Genomic DNA, 23,161 nt, shown 5'->3' with positions numbered 1-23,161 from the left:
TAAATAGTTTGAAGGGATCACTGCCCATGGCTGCTATCCAAACAACCTACAGCTACTTATTGCTAAAGACAGTAAAGTGGAGAGTATGGCTAATATAGCCCAATAAGTGATTCCCTCAAACTGATCTTCTGTTTTAGTGTCGTTATTTTCCTTTGAGTTATTGATTCAGTCTCTAGTTAGCTAACATAAACTAATTTAAAGCTATGACCTGCAACTAACCCGGTGACGTAACGTGTAGGACTGCCACAGCAGTTTTTGGGCCTCCATCTTACTCTATCCTCTTGTACAGTACATCAAACCAAGCTACATGCCCTCTTCTACTGTATCTATTAACTTTCTCTTTGATTTTCTTCTTTTCCTCTTGGCAGCTTAGTCTGCAACATCCATCTCCTGATATACCACTATCTGTCCTCTGCAGCTCTTTCATTCATCTCCAAATCCTCCAAACCTAAGCTGTGCCTCTTAGTCATTTCTAATCCTGTCCATCCCAGGAAAAAGGAGTCTTCAAAGAGTCTACCTGTTGCAGATTGCCACCTAGAGAGGAAATACAGTTGAAACGTTTCAAACACCATCACCAGTTTAGAAATCGTGATGAAAACCTGTACACATTATCAATCAGACATTGACAGGTTGTCTTTGGTCTGCAAAAATGTGTAGCTGGGTGAATGCCTGGACGACGCTTTCCCAGCAGGTCACTGCATCATAATGACACAATCGCTTGTTATTTGCTCCACCTGTATTCACTTTACCTGCCTGTTTTAATGTTGTGGTTGATTGATGTGAAGCTAAACAGGGCTAATGAGGTTTTAAGAGAATGCAATGCCCGAATGTGCAGTTTCTAAGAACTAGTAGTGATAATGGAACCTGAAAGCAAAAAGGAAAAACACTGTACAGTATTGTCCCTGTTATCAGCTGTTCTAACCGTGCCTCTTATTGCACCTGAGTTCTTTGAGTCATCAGATAATTAGGGGTTGACACAGTCACTTGTGATAACAATGATGCTGAGAAGGGCAAATTGGGAGATGGTACTTGGTTTCACAGTCTAGCATCAGTGGGCGTCACAGAATCGTTGATAGGAGGTTACATAAGGACCTGGTCATGTTGACTTAGTCTTAGTGTCGAGGATCTAGACAGGAGTCACTAGTCTCTCTCTCTGTCTTTTGTTCAAAGATTCAGTCAGAGAATTTGGGACCTAAGGTCGACACAGAGCACAGCAGCCATGGCAGGTGAGTCTCAATCTGGAGTATAGAGCTATGTGAGCGGGATTTCTTTATTTTTTTTTAAGAAATATTTCCTGACACACACAGATTATTCGGTTTCTACTTTGTTTCCATAAGTATATAAGTTATATGGGACTTATGTTAACTTCTTTCTGCAGTTGAAAAGATAAAGAAGCCCAAGAAAAGAAGTGTAAGTTCAAGTTGCACCGCAGTTCATCCTTTTGTACTGACAATACACAGTGCTTTGATCTTGTTGCAATATCCGTGAAGATTAAACGCTGCAGACCTTCTCCTTTCCCCTTTAACAGGCCACAATCTTCGGCTACCCACTGAGCATCTTTTTCATTGTAGTTAATGAGTTCTGTGAGCGATTTTCCTATTATGGGATGCGAGGTAAGTGGCTTCATTGGGTTCTGATGTTATTTTTCTTCACCTGAAAGTTGATTTAATCAAGTATTTACTGTATGCTGTTTAAGGATGTTTTTATGCTACTGTGCGTGTATAACTTTCCACTAGATTTTTGACACTTATAGTTACTTTATTTTTATTTTTTTTACTTAACACGCAGAATGAATTTTTAGAATATAGAGCTTCAACTCAATTAACTTTTTCCTTTGTGCCCCCCTGCCTTCCTCTCTTCTTGCTGTCTGCAGCCGTGCTGGTGTTGTACTTCAAGTACTTCCTTAAGTGGGATGAAGACTTTGCCACCACCATCTACCACACATTTGTGGCTCTTTGCTACCTAACGCCCATCCTGGGAGCTATTGTGGCAGACTCATGGCTCGGGAAGTTCAAGTGAGCTTCTCAATAAAATAAAATCAATACATGAAAAGACACCAACCTATAATTTGCTTGTATTCAGTTTCAGTATTTGCATGAAGACTCAGTTTAAATGGTTAAAGTGTTTAACCTTGGAGTTTTGATCCTTGTCTATCTTACCTTTATCTGTACATGCTGTACATCTGCTCAGTGCCTCACACATCCCTTGTCCTATTTCCTCTGTGTAGGACGATTGTCTACCTGTCCATTGTTTATACAGTGGGACAGGTCGTCATGGCTATAAGTGCTATCCAGGACATCACAGATGCTAACAAGGATGGCACCCCTGACAACATGACCTTACACGTGTGAGCTAAACAAACCCAGAGTTGACTGGCATAATAGAAATCCACTGGATCCACACTGTCAGACAAATGAACATCTGTCTGTACTTTGTTTTGCCCCCAGAGCTTTGTCCATGCTGGGTCTCTTCCTTATTGCCTTGGGAACAGGAGGCATCAAACCCTGTGTGGCTGCTTTTGGAGGGGACCAGTTTGAAGATCATCAGGTCAGACGGTGCTCAAGCATATGTGTTACTGCAGAGAGTGGAACTCGCCAGAAACACCTCATTTTTCAAAGAGTCCAAGAGTTTTACACATTCATTACAGACTGTATATAAAAGGTGGACATAGCCACCTTGACGTGAATCTCAGTCTCGACATCTGTGACCATATATGTTATTATAAAACAACACGACAACCAAAACCACACACAAATTAATGCAGCAACAAAGAGATGTACTTTTACATGTAATTATACACACACCAAATATATACATGACAACATACACTGACTGCCCTTTGCACACAGCAGTTAAAGCTACACAGTTATCAAGGTTATCAGCTGTACTCGGTCAGCACTTTGTTTATCTGTTTTTTTGTTCCTGCTAGCTTTTTATTAACTACTTGATCGCAAGCACAAGTGCCCCTGTAATTTTATTACACCCTTCAAGGCCAGGGACAAAGATTAATCCATAATGTTAATGACATGGCTAAATTATCTAAGGAAATAAGTGTGCAATATAATGCTGTGCCCCACAGGAGAAACAGAGAAGCACCTTTTTCTCCATCTTTTACCTGTCCATTAATGCTGGAAGTCTCATCTCCACTCTGATTACTCCCATTCTCAGAGGTAGAGCCACGACACTCAAACTGATCACAGAAAAGAAAATATACCGCTGGATCACAAACTGATTTTTGTGTCCTTATATCTTCAGCTCAGACATGTGGTATTCACATCCAGCAAGAGTGCTATCCGCTGGCCTTCGGTGTCCCTGCTGCGCTCATGGTGGTAGCTCTGAGTAAGGATTTTATTATAAAAAATTCTTGTTTGCTGTAATAAGCAAATTAATGCTTCGTGCGATGACGTATCCTTCATTAAGTGTTGACAAATTGTAGCTAAGTAGTTGAGTGCTTGTTACAGAAATTCTAACCAAGCCGCTAAAAAAACCTAGTAGTCACCATAAACTGTGTTTTCTAAGAAAGTTGCACCATAAAGAGATAACTGGTGAAACAATATTGTCATTTATAATTTCCTGTTACTTTTGTAACTCCTGTATGTGTTGTGTGTGTGTTTGCAGTTGTGTTCATTGTTGGAAGTCCCATGTACATTAGGAACCCCCCGCAGGGTAACATCATTGTGAAAGTTTGCAAGTGCATCGGGGTAGGTGGTTCCAGTGTCTTTCTAGCTTAAAAGTGAATCCCATTTGAATCTCCTGCTGTACAGTTACAGTAATTATTTTGCAATTGTCTTTCTGCTGTTTGTAGTTTGCCGTCAAAAACCGTTTCAGGCATCGTTCTTCTCAGTATCCCAAGAGAGACCACTGGATGGACTGGGCTGAGGAGAAATATGATGTAAGTGGAGCACAGGCACATGCAAATACAAACAGCATGGCCATAGATTTCTTATCATGTTCTTATTTTTGGCATAGAAACTCCTGATTGCTCAGGTGAAGATGGCATTGAAGGTGCTGTTCCTCTACATCCCTCTGCCTATGTTCTGGGCTCTCTTTGACCAGCAGGTATGTGTGCATGCGTGAGACTATGAATAACTAACACCTGAATCCAGTGTTAGGAACATACTGTCTTGAGTGAATGAGTTACTTTTACCTTATAATATAGGTAAATCCCACATTTACCGTATTTTCCGAACTATAAGGCACACTTAAAACCCTTTAATTTTCTCAAAAATCGACAGTGCGCCTTATGGTCTGAAAAATACGGTATATGGCCTTGAGATGGCTGTAAAACTGAAATGAAAGATTGAAGCAAAATCCAGTGACAGGAAAAAAAATGACAACTGTGTTTGTTTCACAGGGTTCAAGATGGACCTTCCAGGCGACCACAATGAACGGCAACTTTGCAAGTGTTATGTTTTAATGTTTTGATGCAAAAAAACAGTTAAATACAGGTATAACACCTTGTGACCTCAAACCACAGAAATGGATGATATTAATGAGACTGTTTCTCTTCTTTTCCCAATAGGGAGCGATTACAATCCAGCCTGATCAGATGCAGGTGAGATACTGGGCTTGATTACATCTGACCTGATTAAATTAAGTATTTTTCATGCATGAAGAGCTGACAGCATTGGGAGAGTCTGGGATTGTCAACAAATCCCTGTCAGAATCAGCCAGTGGTTTAGATGATGGTGCTGGTTTAGCATAATGTCCTGAATGCATGATTGTGATATAAAGCGATGCTCAAAACCACACTGTGTGTGTGAACATGGCTTAAGCATCACTCTCTTCCCACCAGACTGTCAATCCTATCTTGATCCTGATTCTGGTGCCAATCATGGACACTTTGATCTACCCTCTGATTGCCAAGTGCTTTAACTTCACGTGAGTGTTTTGTTCCGTCTTCATTTTGTTGAATCGATACCATTTTACATTCAAGAATGAAAACAAAATTCATATTTACTATCCATTAGTCATCTTATAATTTCTGTTAATGTATATTGTTATACTGTGTAAGAAAATAGTTGTTTGATGAATTAGCACAATTAATATTTTTTGTTAATGTATATATTTTAGGGTCTTTATTTCTTTACAGTAACCTTTTAAATAATTGGTTCACATAGCAACTAATTAATGTACTACATCGTAGCTTGTTATCTTTATTTAATTATAATTTATTTTTTTGTAATAAAAGAAAACAAAGCAAACTAACAAAAACAACTAATGTTTAATTAGTTGCATAAACGGTCTGTAGAAGATTACATGACTGTAAACAAATCACATCACCAAATTATAAAATGTGTTCAAACTGTAGAAATCTTTAAATAAGCAATTACTTTAAGCCTTCAAAAAGACAAATAGAATAAAGTAAATGCCTCCTATAAAATGACTTCCTGTAAACACTGTTCCATGTGGCTGAATATAGGATAGTGATATAAAGAGGATTTCAAGTGTGTGTGTGTGTGTGTGTGTGTGTGTGTGTGTGTTCTGCAGTCCTTTAAGGAGGATAACAGTGGGGATGTTCCTAGCTGCTCTCGCGTTTGTGGCTGCTGCCCTGCTCCAGATACAGATTGATGTGAGTGTAACACAAAAAAAAAACCCCAAGCACACTTTTGGCAACTTATTAAACATGCATCGTATGATGCAAAATTCCATTGTTCTTTTAGAAAACCCTGCCTGACTTCCCATCAAGTACTGAAAGCCAAGTGAAGTTCATCAACATGGTTAACAGGGATCTACAGATTCAAGCTGATAACAAAACGATTTCCTTGAAAGGTTTTGGGGTATACTAGCCAACACAAGAAACTATTCCCAGACACTTTGGTCAGATGCAAGTTTGAAAAATTTTCTGATATTGGCAATTGTTTTCTCCTACAGGCTAATGAGGATTATCTGACCTTTCATAACCAGTTTACACTGGTTCTGGAGTCTGGGCAACAAAATACCATCAATTTGGCTAATGGCACTCGGAATACCATTGCTATCATTCAGGGATCCAAGCTTGGGTTTGAAAAGGTAAAAACACCTGGCCAACCCTCAAGCAAAGCTGGGAAAATTTTACTGTAAAATTCTTAATATTGGGAGCATGAACTTGGCCTTTTTTCTCTCCAATCTCCTTGGTATAATTCCTAAAGATTTTTCAGATTAAAACTCTTGCAGCCTTTACTTAACATGTAGACTTTCAAGGTAAAAGCATGGAGGAATGAAGCATTTTGTTGATGGAAGAATAACATATTTGTAAAAACTTACATGTACGTTGAGACAGCTGAGATGAAAATGATACAGTGCATGTGAGATGCTAAAATATTCTTTTTCTCCAGTTCGATGACATGACTTCAAAGCCAGAAAAGGGTGAAAATGCTATAAGGCAAGTGTTTTGTTGTTTTTGTTTTTTTAAAGTTACTCATACATTTTACATTACTGCCGGAGGTTTCTTCCTGTTAAAACAGAGTTTTCCTTCCCACTGTTTTATCGTGTATGATGAGTTAGGCCTTGGTATTAAATTATTTTGTTTATAATTGGATCTTTTCTGTTTTTGAACTGTCCTTCCGCAGAGTTCTGAATGGTTTTGGCTCAGATTTGAATGTAACCGTGCGTGACAAGTTGTTCAACTTTACCAGCAACATGTCAGAATATCTCAGTGTTTCACATGGAAAGTAAGACTGAGTTCTCATTCATATGAAAGTTCTATATGGTTATACTATACTATACTGTTTTGACTGGTGGTTTTCTTTAATATGGCAGAGCTGAGTTCATGATCAAGGATAATAGAGAAAGCTGCGTCTACACTCAGGAGCTGGGCTTTGGCAGCTCTTATACATTGATCATCCCATCCACTTTCACATTTGGAGAAATGGTAACATGTAAATCCACCCTGAGTCATATCATGGTTTCAGTGTTTGTTGGAAGCAGCTAAGACATGCATACCTCTCTGTATGCTCCAGTGCTCAGAGAACATCAAGGCAGTGATGGACATGAAGCCTAACTCTGTGCACATGGCCTGGCAGATCATTCAGTATTTCCTCATGACTACAGGAGAGGTCGTCTTCTCTGTGACAGGCCTCGAGTTCTCCTACTCACAGGTAGAGGGTGCTCTCCTTAACTTTTCTCATTTGATAATAAGGTCTGTGCCAGCTGCCTAGAGAATGCAACATGTAACCTGAGGACTGATGATGTCATTCTTGATGTTACTTATAATTTGGGATACTGCTTTTTGCTATCCAGGCACCCAGCAACATGAAGTCTGTGCTGCAGGCTGGCTGGCTGTTAACCGTTGCCGTAGGTAACATCATTGTGCTTATTGTTGCTGAGGCTGCAACGCTAAATGATCAGGTGAGTGGATGCATATGCATACTGTGCTCACTGACTTTGGGCAGGTTTATTTTAAGTGATATAAATGTCTGTAAGTTGCTGTACTTGCGTTTCATGGACAAGAACAACACAGGTTGAGTTCAATAAGGTACACCAGAAGTGCAGTGAAGAATTTCAGAACAACCTATGACTGGTGATGCAGTCTCTCACCCTTTATACCAAGCTCCAAATGAACACTTTTTTGTGTTTCTCTTCACCAGTGGGCCGAGTACATTCTCTTCGCCTCCTTGCTGGTGTTGGTGTGTATCATCTTTGCCATCATGGCCTATTTTTACACTTACACTGACCCAACCAAGATAGAGGCCCAGTTTGATGAAATGGAGCCTGAAGAGAAGGAGAAGAGGAAAAACTTCGACATGCCCAGGAAAGGCTCAGCTGAGAGCCACAAAGAGGACAGGAGGAGTTCTGATTCCAGCTCTGATGACGAGTGCACCAAACAGACAAAGATCTAAAGCAACTCCCTCACTATGGCTTTCCCCTTTCTTCTGCTGGATTTTGTCTTTCATGTCTCAGAGTGCCTGTGCCATTTTGGTCAATTTGTCAGAGAAATCAGCTCACAGTTGGACATGGACGTAGCAGCTAGAGTGACCCGAGTGAAATGGCACTGAATAGCACAGAAGCTGATTATCCACATATCAGCTCATATAATTAAAAACCATTCATAGGTTTGTCATCTATAGTTGAACTGTTGTAAATTTGACATGATTTCTTTTGCACTGAGCTTTATTATCTTCAACTAATTTTGTCTTTCATGTTTTTACACATGCATAATTACAAAGAAATCATCCCAATATTTGTATTTATTTCAAAGTGCAATGATGTATGTATTGTAATATGCTGTTGGTATTTTATACATAAACGATATTAACAGGAGATAATCTGGCACCACACACAGCTTCCTCAGTAAGAAATCTTTGTTATTGAAAGTCTGAATTAATTTTGGGCTTGAAGAACACTGTCATGTTATGGCTATTCAATGCTCCAATGCTCTGACACTAAACATCTATGTCAGCGGTGGTTTCTTCCACATATGCAATGACATCATTTAAAATCAGTGTCTACGTTCTTACAATTCTGTAACTGAATATGCCTTCAAATACAAATGATTGCAGCTAGTTTGATGACTGGGTGGATTTGTCTTTCAGTGCAAGAAGGTAGTATTCACCATTCTTGCCCAAAGTACTTACCACAAAAAAAACATACAAGTTATTGTGATTACAATAAATCATACTCATGAACTATATATTAGAAATGGTTTATATCATATCTGGGTAATTACTTGGTGCTAATTATTTAGCTTTAAAAAGAGGACACTGACTGTAGTAAATATAGCTCAGTTTGCCATTTCTCTGGTCTCACTGACATTTAATGTCAGTAAATAAAATACTGCCTCAGCCTCCTAGTAGATGCACTTGCCAGACCTGGTGATCAAGAACAAACCTATTGTTGCATTAACAGGTTCATGTTGTGTAGTGTCTCTACTGCAGTTTTAATTATCTTTCACTGTAGCTGTCGACCAATGTGCTCCAGTCACTGTGACTTTGAGGCAGTTACTATCCTAAACTGCCAGAAGCTCCCCTTCTGTGTTCTGGGAATTTTGAATAAGAACAGGACTTTTTCTTTCCTACCTAAAAACAAACAACAAGCAAATGTATACTTTACCATGCTGGGGAATTGCTTTAGCGTCCTTTAGAAACACTTGTGAATGTGGCACAATGGTAGGGGAAGTGGAGTAACTAAATTCCTGAATGGTGTTGAAGGAGTTTCCAGTCTACAAACACAACTCCTGAAAAGTAAATGTGGCCATTATGTTCTCAGTTAGATTAGATCTTTATTTCTCATGTCACTTTGAAAGCTTATAAGGAGCTTAAATTTAACTTGGGGATTCTCAAATGACACAAGCAAAGATTATATACAGTATTATAAACTGTCAGCTATGATAAAGGAGACCAAATGTACACATTTTGTTATTTTCGTAGCATATGTTTTTCTGTAAGTTACAGATTTTTCTTTTGTTGTTGCCAGAGGCAGGTGCTGATATCCATAAAGCATTCCATATTTCCATACTTAACTCTTTGCAGTTATAAAAATATCACATATTTCTTAATTTCTTTCAGTCCCTGTGTTGACAAGTGCGTCTTGATGCAACTCACCAACATTATTGCTGCATTAGCACAGTAGTAAATTCTGGAACTCTTAAGTAAACATATATAGTAAAACATGGCTATTAGCAATTTTTTGTTTTTTTTTTACAGGTTTCTTTAAATACTTGACACACTTTCAAAGTGCAAAAAAACTGATCTGAAAATTAGAAAAAAAAAGGTGCAAATCATACTACAAAGATCTGGTGAAAGCATAAAAGAAGACATGGCACTTCTATAGCACGGTGTGGAGGTGAGAACAGAAATGTGTGAGGATAATAAAGATGGCATTGGATTCTGCAGCTTGGCTTGTGCTGATCAATAGTTTAATTTGGCCATGAGCAAAGTTTTGTGTGGATTGATTGCCTTCTTGGGGCCTTGCCATTTTTTCCTCATCTCCACGTTGAGTTTCTAAACACTGCTAAGGAGAAATTACAAGCCGAGGAATAATAATACTTCACATATCAGCATTCGATCACCCCTAAAGGTTCCTCTTTGTAATTGTCCTAACTTCATCTTGACCTACAAAATTTCAAAACTGACTTTAATTGTCTAAACGTAAGTACAGGTAGCAGTTTTCCTCCTGACTAAAGAAACAAAGGAAATTCTTCTGCCACTAAACAAAGTCAGCTTAGTAACAAAGTTAGTTTGATTCAGCAGGTGATTGAAATGTGAGATTGAAACCAAGTCACTTTGGAAAAAAAACCCACAAACCCCAAAACACTGATGAATCTCACTCACTGATAAGTCAAAGAAAACTGATGTAATGCCAGAACACAGATTTGTGTGTATCTGTAAAGGCAAGGCATTTTCTGTTCTTACTGTTGGAGTAACTTTAAATATCTGCTTTTAAACATTATCAGTATCTACAAAATGCGCATGACCATTTTGTACACAGTGATTCAATTCCCGCAATGACAACTTGTATTCATGTACAGCATGGCCCCCCACCCCCCGCGCCATTGGAGGACAAATTCCACTTAAAGCACTTTACCTGAGGTTTCCTTATGAATGCTGCAATTTGCCTAAGCAGGGAGTCTTACTTGCGTGAGAGAACACATGAACACGCAGTCACAGGTACACGCGCACGCACGCACACACAGCTTGCACACTAAGATAATAACCCTGCAGGTTCATCAAGCATGCTTTCAGAGGTTTGGGGGGATATGATTCCTACTTTGGGAGTGGGGGAGGGGTAGGGCAGCTGAAGTCTTGTTGTGGATTTTGGGGAGATTTTTTTGGCTCCTTGTGGACTCTGCTGTGTGAGGCTGGAGGAGTCTCCTGTACACAGAGCCCAGCATCGCTGACATCACTCTGACTGAGTTTGTCCCATCAAAGCCTTTCCAGCAGGTCTTGCTGCCCCCTTAACTTCTCCTTATTACTGAATAAAAGAAGCTCTCCAGAGGTTCCTTCTTTTCCTCTGATTTGGAGTTCAGTCATTTTTATAGGCCAGGTTAGCACCCCGCCCTACACAAAGAGGTCACATGTGGTCAGCTGGTATTGAATGACATCACCCCTGACTTTGAACCCTCTGATCTGGCTGCGGTGTTGGATGGGGGGGTAGGGGCTTGGGAGAGCAGGGCTGGGACAGAACCAATCACTAAGTGGAGGAAGTGGATGTCTTGCTTGTGGAGAAACTGGAAGAAAGAAGAGACAAGTATAAAACAGATTAATGGCATCTTCTGCTTTGTATAGTTACTGACTTCTGAGCACTAAATCTGAGGGAAGCTGTTACCTCTGGAGCCTGTGCACCATGTGAGCGACCAATGAATCAGAGATGCCAGGGTAGGCCTCCTCAGCCAGCAGGATAGCCTCTTTCAGCTCATCCAGGACCAAGGGGTTCCCGTTCACCTGTTCCTGTCGTGCCTTCAGCTGGGAGGTAGAACACAAGGGAAGGAGCCACACACTTTGTTAATCTAATGACACAAAGACAATACAAAACTACACATCTAAGGAGCTAGAAACGGTTGAGCATTAATTTTGCACAACAGGAAGAAGTGGTGACATGTTGTTTATCTTTATATACCACGTATGTTCTGAAAACGCAGTCACTCAAAATGTAAAAACAAAATAAAACTGCTTGTTTGATTGAGTTTAGTCAATTAATTTGAATGTTTAGATGAGTGAAACAGACAAAGGGAAATTACTCAATGGAAGCCCTGCTTGAAAACCATGGAAACGCAGCAAAGTTCATTTGGACAACACCAAAAACTATGTGAGCGAAAGAATGAGTCACACACAAATTACAGTTCCCAAAATATTCAGTGTGAAAAACAAGTCTCGTCTATAGTTTGCAGAAATCCACCACAGCTACACGAGTCAGACCAAGTGAGAAGTGATGGCTGTGGAGGAGAACAAATACTCAGCTGATCGTCCACATGAAGCTGCTTACCTCAGATAATGCAGGAGAGATAACAGTGGCCAGGCTCTGTGAATAAGGCCTCTTTGGAATGTCTTTTTTCTGTGTTAAAAGAAAATAAAGAAGTGCACTTACAGGGGATTAAAAAACAAAAAATTCTCAATTTCCCCAAATAACATCACAACTTTTTATCACAGTAAAGTGCGCATAAGCTGCAGATACACTATGTCAAAGTAGGAAAATGGAGCTGGCTAAGGAGCCAGATGGATAAAGTGTCAAATTAAAAAATTTTAAAAACTAGACAAAAATCCATTCATGGCTGACCTGATCTGTTGTTCCTGACTGGCCATCCCCATTCTGCAGCTTCTTGGGGTCCTTCTCTCGGATGGTGAAGATCCAATCATCACTACCAAAGTCATTCCCACCTGAGGCCTGGCCATCCTGCTCTCTGATTGGACAGATATTAAAGAGGATTTTGGACATTTATCAGGATGAGTGATAAAGTCATGCATGTTAAGTGCTTCCAGCTCATCAGAACAAAGCAGCACAGAGATGAATGCATTTTTTCGTTAATGAAAATTCACTTCACAGTTAAAGACATTTTGGACTTACGAGTCGGACTCGTCGGAACTGGATTCTGTGGTTCTAGACTGCTCTGCCTTCCACCTTTTGTACTTGTCCACCAGTTCGGTCAGGTAGGACGTCTTCTTCGCATGACGGACGATCAGCTTATGCTTCAGCAGCTCTTTGGCAGTTGGTCTCTGTAAAAACAAAGCTTTGAGATGAGCATGTGATGCAGTCTGAAAACTCTGTACAGACAGCAAAACAAAACTTAATATTACTTACAAAACTGGGCTCTTTGTTGAGGCAGGCCTCGACAAATTCCTTGAGTGGTTTACTGTAGTTGCCCTCCAGTGTGGGCGGATTGTTCTTTGGGATGAGGAATAAAACCTTCATTGGATGGAGATCTGAATGGGGCGGCTCACCCTTTGCCAACTCAATAGCAGTGATGCCCAGAGACCAGATATCAGCCTGGAACACACAGAAGATAAATATAAGATAAACTAAATGTAAGAGTTCTCGTTATACCTTGGAGTGACTGACCGATGACTGTGGAGCTGTGGACATCCTTTACTTTGTGACAAAGAAGCTAAAAACAACTAAAAATAACTAAATTCCACAAAGCTAGATAAAGAAAAAGATCATTTGTGGTCAAGTAGTGAAAATAACAACTAAAAAAAGTTCATTTTAAGGCCACACATGTACTTTGTTATCCACTAAAAGACTAATTACACACAACCAAGACTCTTCTTGCGAGTTTATATGTGCCGGCTGGACGAACCATTACTGATGTCCTTTTGGTCACAAGTCACTCTGGTAACTCACATCTTTCCTCTGCTGCTCATAGGGAGCCAGCGCCCACTTCAGAAAGTTACTCCTGTTCTATGTGGCCTTTACCATCCTTTTAAGAAATGCACAGAGCAGTCACCAACAACAATAATAATTAATAATTAATTACTTAACACCCATTTCCACAAACAGTTAATGGATGAAACGAAGGACCAGTTTGCAGGACTGTTATTCCATTTCTTAAGGAGATGACTTTCAGATACTGTTCATCTGCTGCAGAAAGTGGACATGAAATGCAGCACAATCTCAATGAAGTGGGCACCAGTTCGACATGGTAGCTGTCACTTTGAAAGCAGCTGAAAGCACATGTGCTGCTGCAGGCTGCTCTTCCTACGCTGTGTGCATCAGCCTAAGCTGACATAATTCTAACACTATTACAACCACATGACTGGTAAAGATGCTATTTTCATTGTCACCGGTCTTTCATAGCGTCTGTTAAAAAATATATGTAATGGATTTATACTGACCATGTTTTCAATTGCTGTCGAGGAAAGCTTTTAGACAGCTCTATGTACAAGTTATTCACAGTTTTCTTTTTTGTGTCATTTTAGCATCGTGAAAACTTTGAAGTTTACATTTACAGCAGAGTGTAGCCTGAAAGATTGCCAGAGGAATGTAAGTCAACGTAGCTGTGTACACTATGTAACTGGCTCTGAACTCACCTTGGAATCATAGGCCGACTGTTTGATGACCTCAGGGGCCATCCAAAAGGGGGTGCCCACAAAAGTGTTGCGTTTGATCTGGGTGTCTGTGAGCTGCCCGGCAACACCAAAATCAGCCAACTTTACTTCTCCTTGCTCAGACAGCAGAACGTTGGCAGCTGAGGGAATAAAGAGGGAACGGTCAGATAGCTTTCAGAGAACTGCTGCAATGTTCATCTCAAGTGAACAACATCATAATGAAAGAAACTAAGTGGGTGTCAAAACCATGATATTTGTGTTCACTCCCTGAAGCCTAAACAGCTGAAACATGTGTCCTCTAATTATAGCACTCAAAGTCAGTTGGCTACCTTTGATATCCCTGTGGATCTTTTTCTCAGAGTGCAGGTACTCCAGGCCCTTGAGGATCTCTCTTAGGATCGTGGCGATCTGGGTCTCATCCAGAGCTCCAGGCTCCATCTTTGGAAAAAAAACCAAACAAACAAACAAAAACTATGAGCTGTGGGTTTCAGCAGAGTTGTCTTCACGGAGATGACTGCTCATTTTCTGTGAGAAACATGTAAAAACCAGAAATAACGACTGAGCACACATACTACTATAGCCAGTACATTTATATCCTTTACATGGTCTTGGGTCAGGTTGACGTGTCTATACAGACATGTCACAGATACAAACACACAATTAAGGTTACATTATTATAATCTGAGCACAGGGAAGTCTTTCACCCTCAACATGACCAAAAGTTTTAGCTGTCAGAGGACTTTAGAGTTCATATTTGTTAATTGTATTCGAACAGAGACTAATTGCAATCAGTAAACATACATGTTTTCTCTACTGTTTGAAACTGAGATGAAGACAATAACTGTTAATAGTTCTATGTCAGACTAGGTTTTAAAACCCCAAATACATCCTCAGTCAGTGTGACCTGGGGGATACCAAATGGTCCTAAAAGTGAAGACAATACAGGTTTTGTGTACAGTGATAAACAGTGATAGCGACACTTGTGTCGTTTACTACTATTGCAATACAATGTTGTTTCAGTAGATGTACAATTTGAATTATGTAGTGTGCCATCAATCCCAGCAGTTCCTGTAAAAAGGACAGACTCATTTTACTGCTTCTAAGCTCGAAGCGCTGATAAAATGTTGTTCAGTCTCATTAACACAAATTTACAGAAATTTTCTATGGACAACATACAACATTTTGACCCATGTACACATTGGGCTTGAGATATGAACAAACACTGTCAATACAATATAAAGGAAAGAGTGTCAGAGGTTTTCTTTTGACAACTATTGTACTGGGTTGAGAGAACCACTTACCAAATCTAATGCTGAACCGCCACCTAAATATTCCATAATGATCCATAGCTTTGTGTCCTGGAATGGTAAACAGGAAGAATGAAAAGAGAAGACATTGAGTACTTTGGCATATTTGTAGGTGAAAGATATACAGTTGCTTTTTTAAGTTTAGTTTACTTTTTGCATAGTGACAAGTATGTTACAGGATCCAGAGAACACACCACTGCATTTATAGCTTCAGCTAGTTTGCAGTGATATTTAGATTCGGACCATAATGTGATACTTAGGCCACGTCCACACATACGGGTATTTTTGAGAACAGAGAAAAAAATCCCGTTCACGCGTAAACGCAAAAACGAAGGAAAACACTGCTAGGAACATGCCATGGTGATATATTCCTAACCGTGTAGAAATGTTGGCCAATCAGAAGTCTAGAAGCCTGGGTGGGAAAGAGTAAACAAAGATGGTGCATAGAACTGAGTCCTATGTATGGAGGAACAGTAACTGTGTGTGTATATGTAAGCATTTAAACACTGCAGTGAGTAAAATTAACAGTAACAGTATTTTGTCTAAAGTCCGCCAATGTATAAATTAATTTCACCAAAACAATAACGTGGCACACAGTGTGACGTGAAAAAAGGCGCACACCTTTGACGCTCTGTTTTCCTCGTCCACACGTAAATGCAAAAATTGAGTTTTAGAAAATATCCACGCTGGCAGGAGTTTTTAAAAATCTCAGTTTTCAGTGACCGAAAACGCAGTTTACATGTGGACGAAAGGTGCAAACGCATAGAAAAATCTGCGTTTTCAAAAATACCCGAGTACGTGTTGATGTAGCCTTAGAATCCCCGTTGTCATGCGCACACATACAAATGCAACTAAAAACACATCTCTGGTGGGTGTCTTGAGTCATTTTTAGGCTAATCCCCATTAAATTTTGGATTATTTGTTGGAAACGTGGGCAGCAGAAGGAAGTTCATTGTATATCTCATCAAATTTGCTCAATGTCAAGTTCGACTAAACATCTTGTGTTAATGCAGGAGTAACTTGTAATACATGTAATCAGGTACTTAAGTTGCACAGACACACATGTAAGAAGTAACTAAAGTCGACCTCAGTAAAGGCCTGGCAGAGCATCTCATGTGTTCCAGATTCCAGAATTCTCATTCCAGTAATAATGGTGGTCAAATGCTTATGTGGGACCAAGTCATTGTTTTGCAAGTCTCAAGTAAGTCTCAAGTCTTTATCCTCAAGTCACAAGTCAAGTCTCAAGTAATGTCAGGCAAGTCAGAGTCGAGTCTCAAGTCACTGGTGTAAAAGTCCGAGTAAAGTCACAAGTCTGAAACTTTGAATTTCAAGTCCTTTCGAGTCTTTAAAAAACCCCCCGAAAAAAAGCATGTTGCAGTTATATGCTAAATGTAAATATTAGACCATGTGATTTTTAAATCTGTGTTTTTCTCAACACATGACAAAATAGTGAACTTAGAAAATATACACAAATTGTGAAATTGCATCGCTTTAAAATGCAGCTCAATTAAACTTAGCTCCAATAATAATTTTCAACGACAGTTCTGAGATAAGCTGCATGTTATTCTTGGATGCACTTGTAGGGCCGGCTTTAAAATCGCATGACAAAAATATCATACACATTAAAAAAAAACGTATCACCAATGGAGCCTGGACAACATTTGCTAGTTAGATGAAGTCAGCTATCTCATCATAGCAAAAGAGAAGGACCACCTACTGTTCTTTATGCAACTTCAACTGTTGGACAAAGTTGGAAGTTGTTCCATCTCTGTCTGTGATTCTCTGCTTGGATGTTTTGCATATTGCACTTCGGTTTTTTGTTGACTACTTCATAGTTTATGTACCTGAAAAAAATAACTCCTTGCAGCACTTTTGAGGGTTTTTAAAAAAAAAAAAAAAAAAAATCTGGTTAATTTGATTGGCTGTGCTACAGCTCACGCACGTATACGTACGGAGTGTGGTTTGAATAAATGAATTGAATTAATGGTGCACACTTTCTATATAATATGCGTGTTACATTTAATATTTGGGGTGAAATATCAAGTCTCTTCAAGTAAACCGGTTCAAGTCCAATTCAAGTCCCAGGTCATTGGTGTAAAAGTCCAAGTCAAGTCACAAGTCTTAGAACATTTTTTCAAGTCAAGTCTAAAGTCATAAAATTAATGACTCGAGTCCACACCTCTGACACCAAGCATGGGAATAAATATCGCTGTAATTTGGGGCTTTTAATGATTTGTTTGTATCGTTCTTTTCCTAGGCTGGACTGATTGTACAGCATACAGATTTAATGGCTTTAAAAGAAACAAGACGACCAAAGCAGGGTCAAAAGTACACATGAAGGCTCAACGGTATATACACTCTCTTAAAATCATTTAAAACCACTTTTAATAACTGGTGCTATACCTTGCTAATATTTGGTTAAATGTCTCTTAGCAAGCTGCACCTCAACTAGATGCTTTCGCAGAAAAGCTTTGATGTCTTCATGCTTCATTATTTAATCCATCTTGTGCGATGTACCAGCAGAACTGGCAGCAAAACAGCCTTAGCACGATGCTACTGTTACCATGCTTGACAGCTGGTACAGAGGCTTTAGGTTTGAAAGCCTCATCTCCACTCCTCTAATTATACCTCTTTTCATTGTAGACAAGCAGCTCAATCTTTTTCTTGTCTGAGACGAACACAAAAAACATATCTCCGGAAGGTAATTGTTTGTCCATGTGGACGACTAAATTTCCGTCAAACCAAAAGATGTTGATTTTGGAGCAGGGCCTTTTTTCTTGATCTGCAACCTCTCAGACCATGGCGGTGTCAAACTCGCTTCACTGTGGGCAGTGAGGCTGGTGTTCCAGGAGTTTTCTTAACAGACTTGGTCTTTATGTCATCCCTGAACATGCTAACCAATTTCCTCTCATCTGGAGCTGACTTTTTGAGTATTCATCAAGATCAAACTGGTGAAAACATCTGAATAACTTGTACTTGTGTAGTTTCAGCTGATGGTTTCTGAATCTGCAGTTGTTTAGAAATGGCTCCAAGAGACCTCCCAACTTGTGCAAATCTACAATTATCCTTCTTAAGATCCTCACAGAGTTCCTTGAATTTTTCAAGACATTTTTTCTTATAAGAACTGGTCAATCTAATGAGTGTTGTCAAACAAATCCTTTTGATGCTGGCAAAGACAAATTACCAGTAGTCAATCATTTTCACTAACAAGACGTCAACAGGCCTTGACCATATCAAGTTAAAATACACTATAAAACCTTCAGGACCATTAATTAAACTGGTTTTAAATCACTGAATTAAATGATTAAAGAGAGTGTAAGTATAAACCTCCATGTACAGTTTTGACGCCAAGTGATGAGAAAATCCAAAATGGATTTAGATTTGACTTGTGCACATTAAAGCTGTATGTTGTATAATCATTCCACCCTGGCAAAACCCACAAAAAGAAATAAACCCCCCCACAAAATATCATGACATTTATGCCTGTGACAAGCATATGTACACTTCTTACCATAATTGTATACAAATATTAAATGTTTTGCCAGCATGCACAGTCATCTTTGATTCTCTGAAAACAGAATACTAAAGCTAAGTCTACAATTAAATCAGATCTTGACTGTTTGATGTCAAATCCACTGCGGTGGTGTAAAGAGCCAAAATTAGACCAAATGTTTATAAATACGTATGAACCTGAAAGTATGCTGCTGATTGCAACCTTGCTTTTGTGTGAGAAACAAACATCACCTTCAGGTATGAGCCATAGTACTTGGTGATAAAGGGGCTGTCGCACTGGCTCAGCACAGTGATCTCTTGCTGGATGTCTTCGATCTCGTCCTCTGCTTCCTCTAGATCTATGATCTTGATCGCCACGACCTTCTGTGTACGGTTGTCGATGCCTTTGAATACCTCACCAAATGAACCCTTGCCAATGCGCTCAAGCTTGGTGAACAGCTCCTCTGGGTCCACTCTAGCATTCTGATGTTTGACAGGCAGGGGAAACAAAACAAAGGCGGAAAGGGAAGATGGATTGAAAAAGCAAAACACAAAACAAACAAACAAAAAAACATAAAAGAAAGGAATGTTTAAAAAGAAATCAGCCTTGGGGAGCAAACAGGAAACACCAGCAGGGTGCCATTCTTACAGGACACATTAATTCACTTATTGCAACACCTTTTGTTTGTGTACACAAAAAGAAAGACACAGGAGAATGAAAGGGAAAAGTGTAAAAATTGGACAGCATGCAGGTTAAGAAAGCATTAAAAAAACCAAACAAACAAACAAACAAACAAAAAACAAAACCCTAAATGTAAACGGAAGGCAACATTTTAGTCGAGCTACCCCTTTGGGGTTTACTGTGCGCTCATCATTTTCTTCATTAATTTTTTTGAAACAAAACAAGCAAACAAACAAAAGAACCCCCCCCCCCCCAAAAAAAAACATATAGAAGAGAAAAACAATGACCAAATTAAACTTTCGAAAAGGCTGAGTTACTGTTCTCATGATCATTAGTAAATGAAACGTTGTAGCTCTGCTTTGGACTCTCTGAGGCAGCATGTATAAACACACATTAAAAATCTTAATACGCTGAGGACTTAAGTCTGACTGCAGTAAAAACATCTAAGATTAAGTCAATCAACCCGTATGAGGCTTTCAAGGGGACTTGGAGATCAGGGCTACTTAACATGAATCATACATTCATGTCATTACTCATATATCATATACAGTATATAAGCATACAGATACATACACTATACAGACAAAAGTATTGGGCCACACCATTCTGAATTCAAATGTTTTCAGTCACATATGCACGGGTGTATACAAATCAAGCACCTAGCCAAGCAGCCTGCCTTTACAAACGGTTGTGAGAGAATGGGCTGTTCTAAAGAGCTCAATGAATTTGAGTGTGATTAACACATTAGTTACAGTGAAATATCTAGGCACGAAGAAATTTCTAAGAGCTAATATTAAAAGATGTAAGCCTTTAGGAACCACAGCAACGGATTGACAAAGTGACAGAGCATGTAATGTTGCACAGCAGGGTCGCCAAGTGCTGAGGCTTAGTTACTAACACTCTGCTGACTCAGTAAGTTCAACATCAGCACAAAAAATTTGCATTGGGAGCTTCTTGACATGGGTTGCCATGATTGAGCAGCTCAAGCAGTTGTATGTGTGTAGGTGGTAGAGGGTGTGATACAGCTCATGATACAAGAAAATTTTTGTAATACTTTAAAAATACTTTCTATCTAGAATGTTGTATCTTAAATACTTAAAGCCCTGCTAGCATCTCCTCCTTCATAGCCTGGTCGCACTTAACACTGTTTCTGCCTCACGTGGTGAAACACATTTGTCATTTCCAGCTTTTGTGGTAACACTGTTCTTACATATTTTACAAAGTGCTGTGCTTTGTTAGAGACAGTTTAAGTAGCTCCTTTTTAGGTACTAACCCGCTGTCAGAGACTGACACATGGTTCTCAGACAAGACCACAGTAGGGAATGTAAACGCATAGCATTACTATATTAATGATATCACCATATGACATATTTATCTCATGTAAAAATTTGTACAGGTATTTTTGTGATATCATACACAGCTCTTGTACGTCTTATTTCCTTTGACAAGTTTTACATGCTGCCTGTTTAACACTGAGTAACTGCTTTTGCCTGATTTTAAATCGTTTGAGCAGTCACACAGAAAAGCTTAACACTCTGGAGTGCTTATGATGGAAAAACTGAAAGTGTGCTTAGTGAATTCACTGAAAACTGTATCGGTGGGGCCGGTGGATAGTAACACTGAGTGTATCTGAGTGGGGTATGAAAAAACCTTTAACACCACAGGAAGTGAACTAAAATTACTGAATTCTCAAGAGGCTGTTATGTGGGAAACACAGGACTAGGCACCAACAAAAACAACTTCCTTTTTTGACCTCTCTGAGCAAAGGCAGGGTCAATGTGTCCATTTTGAGATTACTAAAAAATGAAGCCACTGGTTTATACAAGGAGGAACCCTTCTGTCAAAGGGTGCCTTTAAATCCAATTTTCCAAGGAAAAACCATTAACTCTGCGAGTAAAATGTGTTACAATTTCTCCAAATTGTGGACTGGCAGGCAACAACGATGATTTAGCGTGCTTTAGTGTTGTGCAGACTCATATAACATAAACCTAACCTTTGTATACTTTCAGTATGAGTTACTATGTATTAACTGAGGTAGCCGTTGGCTAATCCCAAAAGCTTCTCTACTTTTGATATGCATCTTGTGTTTACTAACAAGCCTGCAAAGACAGCATAATCTGGTGCGTGAGGCAGTTTACATTAGGAACAGTTATCTGCTCTAGTCATCTGCCCAACACAAGCTCTACAGGCGCAGTAAGGATACGTGAGATGCAGGAACAAAGTTCCAGCTTGCACGTCTCTGCACAACGGCACGTGAGAGCTCAATATTTCCTTCAAGTCATGACTGAAATATCCGAATTTTACCTCTTGCAATTCAAAATATGTGTCATTAAATAGTAGACTTGTTGTCAGTGATACTAACAATGAAAACACATGGAGCAGAAAGGTTAATTAACTTACCCTCGGCACACGCAAGTCTATGTGTTTTGGTAGCTTTTAGAGAATATGTACCTCCGATTTATTCTGCCCAGTTCACTAATAATGGAATGTTCTACCTCGAGCATGAGGCGAATTGACGCGATGTACCAGAGTACTTAAACGCTTCACTTCACTGAGCCGAGTGGGAGTACAAACTCACAGCAGGGAGGCAAACGATTTAAATTCTGTTCTGACAGTCATCTCGACTACCTATTGCGGACAGACTCCACAGACATTTAACTTACCTGCATCCCCGGCAGGTTACCCTGAACGGGAGAATGGGCCATGGTGATGCTGACTGGTTCTGTAGTGCAGGGCTGAGGTCTGATCGGTTTCACTTGTGTTTACAGTCCCGGCTGTGGTGCCGTTAATGCCCCACAGCGCTCCTGCAGCACACCTAGCTACCCAGATCTGCTCAGAATACCCCCGGTTACTCTCAAACAGGACAATAAAATGTCCTTCCTGCACACGAACTAATGCACTTTTTCTGTATCCGAACAACCTAAGACACCCAAAACAGCTGAGCACGCTAACCAACGTTTGCTAACGCTAACTCTGAAGAAATCCGCAATGTTAGCTTACTAACCAGAAGGCTAAGTGTTAACTAGTGTGTTAAATTAATTTTCTCACTCGTAGAAGTAATACCGTTTGCGAAAAAATGATATCTGTAATAAAGTAGCAGCGACGACTGTGTATTTCAAATTTAACCTGATGTCACTTTCTCAAATCGTATTCTCTAGCTAACGGTGTCGTCAGCTAGCTAACATGATTAGCGGGTTAGCTCCCTGGCCAACGCAGACGACCTGCCAAACGTTCCGTCAGCTTGGACTACAATTCGTCTGCATACGGCAAATGTCACCCACAGAACAGAAACTCTAAGCAACCCAGCTTATATCTTTGCACTAACTCGTCACCCGCTGCTCTACAGGTCTGGCATCCACAGCAAGGATAGTGTCACCAGTGTTTTTGTTTCCTCCCTCATTTTCGTCCCGTACTCTCGGCCATCTTGTCGGTGCCGTGACGCCTGACTGGGCGGATCCGGATCCGAATCAGCAGCAGCATCTTTACTTCTCTCCCACCTAGCAGGTGTTGATGGCAGCTGGATTGATCCTGGGCTCCCAGACTTTATTTGTCTTTTCTTTTTTGAATGACTGAGTGCGAGTTTAATACTAATAAAAAGGATCCATATTTAAACCACAGAATCTCATCTAAGAAGTTCTGTTTGGCCTGTTCTGGTAACACCGCTTTACGGCAAAGAACAAAAACTGTCAATAATTCATAAACGTAGCGTTTTTAAAAAAGAC

At 39.7% G+C, this 23,161-nt stretch overlaps 2 protein-coding genes across 2 annotated transcripts; one reads left to right on the top strand and one right to left on the bottom strand.

Annotated features, from left to right (window-relative positions):
• The first annotated feature begins 1,176 nt into the window (after window positions 1–1,176).
• On the top strand, window positions 1,177–8,148 carry slc15a1b (solute carrier family 15 member 1b). The gene is made up of 23 exons (XM_005744264.1): window positions 1,177–1,226; window positions 1,379–1,410; window positions 1,529–1,613; window positions 1,874–2,015; window positions 2,228–2,347; window positions 2,448–2,547; window positions 3,080–3,170; window positions 3,256–3,339; window positions 3,619–3,701; window positions 3,806–3,892; window positions 3,970–4,059; window positions 4,355–4,399; window positions 4,523–4,555; window positions 4,796–4,881; window positions 5,491–5,572; window positions 5,664–5,780; window positions 5,875–6,012; window positions 6,318–6,364; window positions 6,552–6,653; window positions 6,742–6,853; window positions 6,942–7,079; window positions 7,222–7,329; window positions 7,569–8,148. The coding sequence occupies exons 1-23, from the start codon at window positions 1,220–1,222 to the stop codon at window positions 7,818–7,820; spliced, it is 2,181 nt and encodes a 726-aa protein (XP_005744321.1). The 5' UTR covers window positions 1,177–1,219; the 3' UTR covers window positions 7,821–8,148.
• Window positions 8,149–9,179: 1,031 nt separating this feature from the next.
• stk24b (serine/threonine kinase 24b (STE20 homolog, yeast)) lies at window positions 9,180–22,910 on the bottom strand. The gene is made up of 11 exons (XM_005744263.2): window positions 22,103–22,910; window positions 19,010–19,240; window positions 15,260–15,316; window positions 14,288–14,396; window positions 13,941–14,098; window positions 12,715–12,900; window positions 12,481–12,629; window positions 12,193–12,316; window positions 11,902–11,970; window positions 11,245–11,381; window positions 9,180–11,146 (listed from the first exon to the last, which is right to left on the bottom strand). Exons 1-11 carry the CDS (start codon window positions 22,142–22,144, stop codon window positions 11,110–11,112), a joined length of 1,299 nt encoding a protein of 432 aa, XP_005744320.1. The 5' UTR covers window positions 22,145–22,910; the 3' UTR covers window positions 9,180–11,109.
• Window positions 22,911–23,161: the final 251 nt, after the last annotated feature.

Source organism: Pundamilia nyererei, unplaced genomic scaffold (genome assembly GCF_000239375.1).
Source record: "Pundamilia nyererei isolate P.nyererei 1_Seehausen unplaced genomic scaffold, PunNye1.0 scaffold00141, whole genome shotgun sequence".
NCBI classification, from domain to species: domain Eukaryota; kingdom Metazoa; phylum Chordata; class Actinopteri; order Cichliformes; family Cichlidae; genus Pundamilia; species Pundamilia nyererei.
The sequence above is the reverse complement of the archived record's forward strand: the minus strand, read 5'-3'. Positions and strand labels throughout refer to the sequence as shown.